Source organism: Cyprinodon variegatus, unplaced genomic scaffold (assembly GCF_000732505.1).
Source record: "Cyprinodon variegatus isolate N-32 unplaced genomic scaffold, C_variegatus-1.0 Scaffold297, whole genome shotgun sequence".
Taxonomy (NCBI): domain Eukaryota; kingdom Metazoa; phylum Chordata; class Actinopteri; order Cyprinodontiformes; family Cyprinodontidae; genus Cyprinodon; species Cyprinodon variegatus.
In genome coordinates this window covers 282,261-291,973 of record NW_015150750.1, presented here as the reverse complement: position 1 = coordinate 291,973, position 9,713 = coordinate 282,261, and the positions used below count along the sequence as shown (strand labels likewise).

Here is a 9,713-nt window from a genome sequence, read left to right as displayed (position 1 = left end):
TTTTTTTTTTTTTTTTATTTTTTTCTAGTTTTTTTTTCCAGTGCCCTTCAGCTGCAGAGTTGAAGCTGGAAGCCTTAACATGAACCCGACTAAAAGACCAGAAACTCAGAGAGAAACTCCAGAGCAGATCCTACAGGAACCCATCCTGTTCTAACTGCAACCAAATGCATTAAAATGCTCTCGGGAGCTTTGCTCAGAACCACATAAAAAGCCTTCATACCTACTGACAGGAATCCATCAAAACGGTAAAGAAAAAGGTTTCATTAGGCCTCACCTTGAAACACGGACCACCAGGACTCTTTTCTGTCATATGATTGAATGGCAGCAAAGTGGCATGAGCCCACAGAGAGTCTAAGAGCAATATGACTAATATTTCAACTTGACAGGCTCAAAACGACCTACATTCTCATGCTGCATCTAATTTTATATTTTAAGAAAAACACAAAAATATGTTAAAAACCAAACTTTAGCCACAATCTTTGCTGTTTTCTAGTTTACATGATACTGGTGTTTGATGTACGGGTAATGTTGCCTCTAGGAGGCGCTAAACAGATTAGCTAAAGAAATAAATATACTCTATCAAAGGTGGTTATTATATTTTCTAACTGTGAAGCTTTAGATTTTTTTACTCTGCTTTAAAACGGTTAAAAAAGTTGATTATTTCAGAGGCAACTACAGATGTTTATTGTGGCCCAAACATGTAATGAAACTGTTCAGATTCCTGCGGCCTGTGTGAAACTCTTACCCCAGTCCTGCCAGATCAGAAACCAGGTTGCCGAGGGCAGCAGCTGCAAAAAATGTGAGAAAGAGAAGCGATCACCACTTCTTGCTGATGACAGGCAAAAAGTATAAGATTTCTACTGGTAATGTCATTAAAAGATGCTAATCAAACTGTGGGTTGAGGAAGATGAAGATAAACAATCCCTCTTTTCAGAGCAAAGCACAGCCTCTGTGGAGGACTCCTAACCTTTATATACATAATCAGATTTAACCCTTATTGTGGGGGGTTATATTAAAATATAGTGAAAATAAGAAACCATTGGGTATTTTTTGTTCTTTTTATTTCAGAAAAACACTAAAATATGTTTAATATATCACATAAATGGTTTAAATCTCATATAATCTCCTGGAAAAATGTAATGAGAGTTTAAGTATTGAAGTGTATATTCATTTCTGTTCATTGAATATTAGTTGGAAAGTAGGAAAATAAAGGCTTTGCATTGCTTGTTGTGATCTCAGCTGTTTCTGACCCTGAATGTCAAGTATTATTAAAGCTGTAACGGCAGAAACACAGAAACCCTCAGGGGGAAAAGACAAAAGATCAGCAGATCAATTGCTACTGCAACAAAATAGTCCAACATCGACTCCAACACGAGTTCTTATGCACTAGGATCAGACCTCTGAGCTGCTGGAGGCGGCAAACAGCATAATCATTACAGATGCACCAAGAAATCCTGCTCTGTTTTATGCTTAATTGGCTCAAACCAGAGAAGATATTTCTACAGGGATTTACTTTCTCAAAAAATAAAAAATAAAAAAAACCATACTAAAAGACCAACAAAAAAAAACCAGCTAAATAATGAAGGAAGGCAAATGCAAATGATTTTCTCTTACCTGCCATGGTTGAAATTCCAAGAACCACACCGATGGATAACTCAATCTGTGTGCCCTGAGAAAACCACAAAACACAGCAGATGAATGGAGGCTGCTTTCATTTGTTTTCTTGATATTCTAACCCAGAGGTCACCAACACTGTGGCTGTGGGCACCAAGCGGCCCTCAAGACCACATGGGGTGCCCTTAGCATCTCCTGAAAACAGCAAATCTCACCAGTGGGCTAAGACTTAAATTTGATTTTATTCTGTTGCTCTTTTTTCCTTAATAATTCATAGAGCATCAAAGCATTTATAGACATTTCAAAATGGCAATAACTAAAAGAAAATGAGAAATGTTTATTATGCATGAAGTTTAGGTGAATGCTGACTCATCCAGTTCATAGTTCTTTTACTTTAATGAAAATGCAAGTAACTTCAAAGCCATTTAAATAATTTACAATAACTCTCTGTAACCAACTAAGTAGCTTGACTTTGGTTTTCTATGACACACTTTACAATTAATAGTATAAACAAGCAAAGTATGTAAGAACACTAAAAATAACAAAATAAAAACCAGGATAACAGCATTATCTGAGATAAATGACCTGTCCTGAATTTCTACTTGATATTCAGACTAAAGTACAAAAATCTTTTATTAACCTTAACCCTTCAACCTTCCCTCTCTAAAGCATAGGTAGGGTTGACCAGATGTGCTTTCTGTTCGAAATTTAGATCTTTATCAAAAATATGTTTTTAAATGTGTAATTTTGATTTGAAATGTTACATCAGCCTTTACCTCTGTCCTTGGTTAAAAGATTCAGTCCCATCAAAGCTTGTTAGTTTAAACCTATGGGGCTAAAATTGTTTCTTTATTATTTGCAAATGTGTGTGGAGAGTTGTGTATCTGTATCTCGATTTGTGTGTGTGCAGTGGGATTTGAAAATCTGTAAATTAAATTGTAAATGTGTGAGGAGATTTGTGTGTCTGTAAAACAATTTGCAAATCTGTAAAACTACTGTGTGTTTAATCCGGTTTGCAAATGTGTAAAAAATCCTCAAACCTGTATTCAGATTTACAAATATGTACTGAGATTTGTAAATATGTAAAAAGAAAAATCCACAAATCTGTATTCAAATCTACAAATATGTATTCAGATTTACAAATCTGTAGTAAGATTTGCAAATGTGTAGATCAATCTGTAGGCACACACAGAGACAATTATCTCTGAAAAATATTTTTGGTTCAAGACCCAGAAATGCAGACAAATCATTGGTTACAAGTCGAGCAGTTTCTAAGTTGGCTCTGGTGATTTTTGCTACACTTCTGCCGTGTGAGATCCACAAATGCGTAAAGGATTTGTATGTGTAGTATCTGGATTTGCTGCCCTGAGCGCAGACTCACAGGCTGCCTCTTCCTGCTGCGGAAGTTCAGCACAACTTTCTGCACTAAACCTCCACCTCAGTCGTAAACCCCATACTTTAAATAACCTTTTAAAAACTTCTTCTATCATAGAAAGGGAAGTTTCTCATCCAACAAGACACACAATAAAAACTAGACACTGGACTTGGTTTCCAAGGTTTGAAGACGTTTCGCTTCCCCTACAGGAAGCTTGGAGGGGAAGCGAAACGTCTTCAAACCTTGGAAACCAAGTGGTTTATCTAGTGGATTGTTTTTAACTTTTACGGAATGACTATGACCTGGATGACAGAGAATCTTTCTCAGTACAATGAATACTAGGAGCCTTCACTCTGAGGCAAAATAAGCAGAACATTTCTGTCCAACTGTCCCCAGGTATAATCACACCCTAATAATTAAACCAAAAACCCGACTAAAGCATCTCCAGGAATCTGTAAAGTCCATGTATTCATTGTTAAACACTTACAGCAACAATCATGATGCAGTTGTCCAAGAATCCGAACCCGACAAAGGGAAGAGCGTTATGCAGCAGCACTGTGAAAAAAAAACACAAACAGAAAATCATCATCAGACCAAAGCTGACAGGAACACACACGTTTTACCAGCATAACAAAGTAGAAGTCTGATTATGGATTAAAATAAAAATCAGTTGATTTTTATTTTAGTCCATACTCAAAAACTCAACAATCCTTTCCCCATCAGAACTAATAGTTGTGCTTTTCGCCTTCTGCTGATCTGGGATCAGTTTAGCATGATATGCATGCTGCTGCTAATATCTCTACCAGGTAAAAACCTGCAGTTTTACCCCTAAGCAGCACTATGATTGGATTTAACATGTTTTTAAAGATAATGATACAAATGGATCACAGAGAGAAAATATAAATCCCTTTTCTCACTTTTAGGGGTTTCCAAAGATTATTGAATAAAGTTTCTTATTATCACCATGGAAGCAGCTCTTATAGAAACAATTGACACGGCAAAGACAAATTACTGATGTGTGAGTAAACAATGAGCTTTGCACCAGTGAATGGATGACATTAATGGATCAGTGGACGGACTCAGTCTTTGTCCTGGAGTACAACATGTTTTCCTTCCAAGCATCTTATGATTCACCACAGGATGGTATGAATCCCTTTCTCTGTGCTATTTCCAGTTATTAAATTAAATGTTTCTCAGCCTTGGCTTTAGGGACAGATATTCTAACATAATTTGGTAATTTTGTCAAGTTATCTAGTCTTTCTTAAACAGCTTATTTAAGCTGAGTGTTGAATAAACTTTGGATTATTAAACAATCCAAATCAGACAGAATATTCCTCTCCTGCTTATCTTCATGTTCAGAGTAGGGCTGCAACTAATGATCATTTTACAAATCGATTAATCTGTTGATTAGCTTTCAGATTAATCGCTTAATAATCGGATAGCAAAAGCTTCCTTAAAGATTTTTACAAAATTAAACCAGGTAAAACTAAAACTTTTCTACTTGTGGAGTTCTGCATAGAACAGATTGACAGACAAAAAAAGTGTTTTATTTTTTTTATTTTTTATCCTAAATGCAAGATGTTTAGATATTTTTTTTCCACAATTTTGGTGTGATTACTGGTCTAAGTGAGTCACTCTGTCAGCTAATGACACGTTTTAGAGTCTCTACACTCCAGTTAACGATTAATCAATTACTAAAATAGTTGAAAATTACTTCAATAATCAATTAATCCGATTAATTGTTTCAGCGCTAATTCAGAGTATAGAGGAAGATAAAAACTAGAAACTTTGAGCTGGATTTGATTGAATTAAATATAAAGATTCAATATATTTCAGATTTCATAGTTTCATTGTAAGCAGAGCAAAAATGTGCTCATTTTATCAACTGCTGTGCTTCTGTAAGAACAAAATGAATCAGTAACACAACAGACTGATGTTCCGCAGTTACTGTGAAATGAGTTTTGAAGATGTCCTGACCCACTTTGAGAAAGATTATTATGGTTCAAGTTTAACAGAGTGAGCTTTGGTCCAGATGCGGTAGCTCTTCTTCTGAAATGGGACTGCTGAAAAAATAACACCAGTCCTTCCCATCGCGTTTGTGGCTCAAAGCTTTATTTCATCACTCTGATCTGGTAGAAAAATTAAGCGTGACTCTTTACACAGACTGGTGTCACAACACAGGCGGTTCTCATCTCAACACACTGGATGAAAGCGGCGGGACAGAAGTGTGAAATCAATCAGGGTGGGACAGCTGTCTGGAAGACATAGAAACTAGAATTTAAGTAAGGTTTATCATCAGTTTGGCGATTAAGGCGATAAGGATTTGTTTGTGACTGCGGCTTCATGTCGGTCTGTGGCTCTTAAAACAACAGGATCTCTATACTTCAGGATATAAAGAAATGGAGTGAAACTAAATGGTTTAAATTAGGGCTGAAACAATTAATAGGATTAATCGTAATGAATCAATTATTGAAATACCTGTCACCTAATTTATAATGGGTTAATCATTAGTTGGAGTATAGAGACTAACACATGCCTTTAGCTGACAGAGCGACCCACTTAGAGCAAATATATCAAAATTGTAAAAAAAAAAAAATATATAAACATTTTACATATACAAATACAAATAAAAGAAACCCCGACATTTTCATCTATCAATCTGTTCTATCCAGCACTCCTCAAGTGGAACCGTTTTAGTTTCCCCTGGTTTAACTTTGTGGAAATATTCTTTAAGTAACCTTTTAATATCTGATCATTAATCGATTAATTGGAAAAATAATCGACAGATTTATCGATTTGCAAAATAATCTTTAGTTGCAGCCCTAGTTTAAATCCATTTCCTGTTTGAAGATCAGGCACTTTCCGTAAATCAGAAAGTCTTGCTTTATTTATTTTGTCTAATTTGTTATTTTTCAATTATAGTCTTCTATATTTATTTTAATGGCTGTTAGGAGGAAACCATCACTATTAACAGAAATAAAAGGGTTAATAACATCAGTCTGTGTTTAGTGAACTCAGTGAAATAAATGCACTTATGAATAATTGACAGATTAATTAATCTGTCTTAGGAAATATTCTGATGTATTTTTTAATCATTTTTCCATTTTAAGACTGAAATGAACCTATTTCTGTCAGCTCCTGACTTTTCCTCTAATGCCACCATTGGGTTGAGCTTTCCTCACTGGATTCTTAGTATTCATCGTTCTTTCCTCCCGTTTACACAAAGCTCTTTGCAGAGCAGCCATCCCCGTTTTCTCTGGACACTCAACATATAATGTCTCACTAAATCCTTTCTGACAGAACAGAAACCCAACATCAATCCTAAAGCATTTCCAGGAAATCCTAGAAGTTGTTACAGTGGCTCACTGAAAAAAAAAAAGTAAAGCTAGGTCATATGAATGAACATAATGTCATTATTATCTGACAGATTGGTTATAGATTCTTAGCTGATGAAGCCGTAATCTGCATTCTCTCATTTCATCTGCTCTGTGATCCAATAGATAGTAAAAACACCAAACAAACTGGACTGTTTAGGTTAGATTGTACGGTAGTTTATTTTTAAGATAAAACCACAAAGCCATAAAATATTCATTAAATATTCAAGCCTAACGAAAGAAAAATAGGAGTAGTATGAATGAGGTTTAAAAACTGTTGCTCCATTTAAATTGCCTGACTCACTGCAGCAGCCTCCATAACCTAAACCTCCTATAACTGTCTAGACACATTAGAACATTTTTATCATTGTCATTTTTTATCTCTTTATATTTTCATAAGCTAATAAAAATATACTTATCTTCTTATTTTGTCAGCTCAGACAGATAAAAGCCGAAGAATTTCATCATTTTTTTGGTGAAGATTCTCAGTCATCCAGGTCATAATCATTTCAAAAAGGTAAAAAAAAAACAAACAATCCGCTCAACTTTTTTTTCAAGTTTGGAGACATTTTGCTTCCCATCCAGGACGTTTTTTCAATTCAAAATGTCAGAATTTGCTTTGAGTTCGATGCTTTATAGTGTGGAACAAAAACAAAGCCTTTTTTTGGTTTAGAAAACATGCAAATTGAACCAGAACGGGTCTGTTCCTTAGAAATGGGGGTTGTTTGGGTTCTTTGTTAGCCTGCAATACTCGATTCATCATGTTTTCATCTATTATCTGAAATCTGTGTCATCATAGTTGTAACACAATCAAGTCTGTTGCAATAACAAAAAACCTAAAGGATAAAAGATGAAAAAAATACCCAGATGAAACAATAAAAATATAAAAGCCAGCTGTGATGAATGTTAATTTCTGCTGGGTTTGATGATTATGCTTTGATGATGGCTGGGTGATCAGGCTCTGTCTTAGCTTCACTAAACCTTCAGCTGAATGCATAAAGGAGCAGGCTGAGTTCAGCAGATGTTCTGTGAGGTTGACATCTGGACTCCTGTGTTTTTCTCAAACAATGAGTTTAGCTTTTTCAGATCCAGGTGATCAGCAGGATGGTTTCTGAGGGGCTTAGTTAGCCCCTCCCACCCAAACCCTGACAGTAACTTATATTATTTGAATTTTCAAAGGAACCATTCATATATTTTAACAGCAGGAATACCAGCCACACTTGGGTGAACTAAGTTTGTATGGATCCCAGTTACACATACATATATAATAAATGAATAAACACATGGTCTGAGCTTTTGGTCAGGATCAAATGACACCAGGGTCACACAATTCTGATCTATTTTCTTCTTCGTTAATAAATAAATAAAACAGTGTTATTCTTTCTGGCGAAAAGTTTATTAGTTCTTTTCCTAAAGAGTGCAACATATTCAAAGTGCAGTCCTTCTTATTATATCTAGATTATATCTGGCTTTATCTATATTTTATATAATACATTTTGCCATTATTTTCCTAACTTCCTCCCAAAAATGTTTTTGTATTGCCATAGGCAATGTAATAGTGGCCCTTTCTCTTTCACACAGTTTGTACACAGCTGCGTTTAAGACATTTTACTTGACTTCATGTAGTCTGTGACATTTAATCACATTTAATTCAAGGATGCAGTAATTTTTTTGCCAAAGCACCAGGGGGGTTTGGGTCACAGACAGACAGATGGACCTTTTCTTTACGCTCATTCTGAACTCATCACATTATGCATGATCTTCTAGGGAGGATGAGATAAACAGACTCCTTACCGTATCTCAACTGGGCTGCAGTGGGTGGTGCAATTTCCAGCTGCCCTGAAAAAGAGATGAAAACATATTAGAAACATGTTCAATATCCCAGCTTCACGTTCAAATGTGGACTGATTGGATACAGAGGAAAGCAAAACGAGACGGATGGACGAAAATTAAAGCAAGATGCCAGAGGAGATGGAGGATAGTCAGAGGAAACAGGAAACAGCTTTCCCTTATTGTCACTTTAAGAGACGAGCAAAGATGTGAGAATAAAAATGTGAAATTCATATTTCTGCTGCCAACGAGGCCTTGGAGACACAACCTGCTATCAGATATGACAAGTGTTCGGGAAAGTGTGTGGTGACAACGGGACACAGGAAAAAAAGAGAAGAAAAAATGAGTAAAAACAAAATTTACTTGCCAAGAGTAAAATAAGCCGAGCCTGTAGTTAATATTTTCATGAAGCTAAAGTTAGGCTTGGTTCAGGAACCTGTGTTTTGGAAGAGAGACTGTTGGATAAACTGAGACTCAGATTTAGCCTGCAGACGGTGAGAAAAAACAAGGAACAGCAGTGAAGCTAGAGACAATTAGAGAAGTTTAAGGCTGAACAAACATGGCAGCATCATTTCCTTTGCGGGTTGCTGGAAATTGGATTCTCTGTCACCAGGTCAGACGAGATGTAGGTCCACATAATGAAGTCTGCAGCATCACTCTCCAGGAGAGTTTATTTAAAGAGAAGAAGCTAAACTAACTCCCAGCGGAGTATTCCTCCACCTCTACTCCATCCAGGGAGTGTGTGAATTCAAACAGACACTCTAGCAGTCACCACATGCTGTCTGTGCTGATATAAGATGGAATGGGAATAGATAGGAGGAAAACTATTACTGCAGAGTATCGACTCTTGGAAGTAAACTGCAGCAGACAGGTGACCAATTACAGGAATTGACAGGAGTTTGGCGAACAGGTCCTCTAGTTTCACTCAGGCGTTCGGTGGCATCAGTCCCTTCAGCCAGCAGAGAACACAACATCTACCCTCTTTGCTCCATCTTCTCCAACTCGTCTCATCTGTCACACTCAGACCTCTCCTGACTCAGATTACAAGCTTCTAATGTTGCTCTCACAGAGACAGAAAACTAAAGGCAATGTTTTGATTGGGTGAACTATACTCATCATCTTTTCTCACATCTGCTGTTGCCTCCAGCTCCGGCAGGCTGTGCAAAATGAAGTATTGCTCATTTCAAAATTCCCTCTGGAGCGTTCTTTCGGCTAATCAACTATTATCTCCGGTCACAGGTTATGGAAAACCCTCGTAGCTTAATGAGCATCAATTATTCCACAACAGGAGAACAACAAATTGACACTGATGAAAGTAATTTCCATAGAGCAGAGATTGGTTTGTATCAGAAACCATCTCCAGCCTGTTATTTCTCATTCAGCAGCCCTTATGTATTAAACAAAAGCTTCCTGAGATCCATCTGACCCATTCACAACTTTCCTCACAGGTGCAGAAATACTTTCAGCTCTGTTCTACCTGGATACCTCCAATTAAGATCACTTTTTTTTTTTTTTTTTTT

General features: G+C 36.5%; 1 protein-coding gene across 1 annotated transcript in view; it reads right to left on the bottom strand.

Moving 5' to 3' along the window:
- Positions 1–9,713, bottom strand: part of LOC107090487 (transmembrane protein 65-like) — a 37,165-nt gene that overhangs the window by 10,211 nt on the left and 17,241 nt on the right. The window contains exons 3-6 of the mRNA XM_015383894.1: positions 8,158–8,202; positions 3,477–3,544; positions 1,615–1,669; positions 746–788 (exon numbers count right to left, since the gene is read on the bottom strand). Of these exons, the coding sequence (XP_015239380.1) occupies positions 746–788; positions 1,615–1,669; positions 3,477–3,544; positions 8,158–8,202 (211 nt within the window). The remainder of the gene's footprint in view (positions 1–745; positions 789–1,614; positions 1,670–3,476; positions 3,545–8,157; positions 8,203–9,713) is intronic.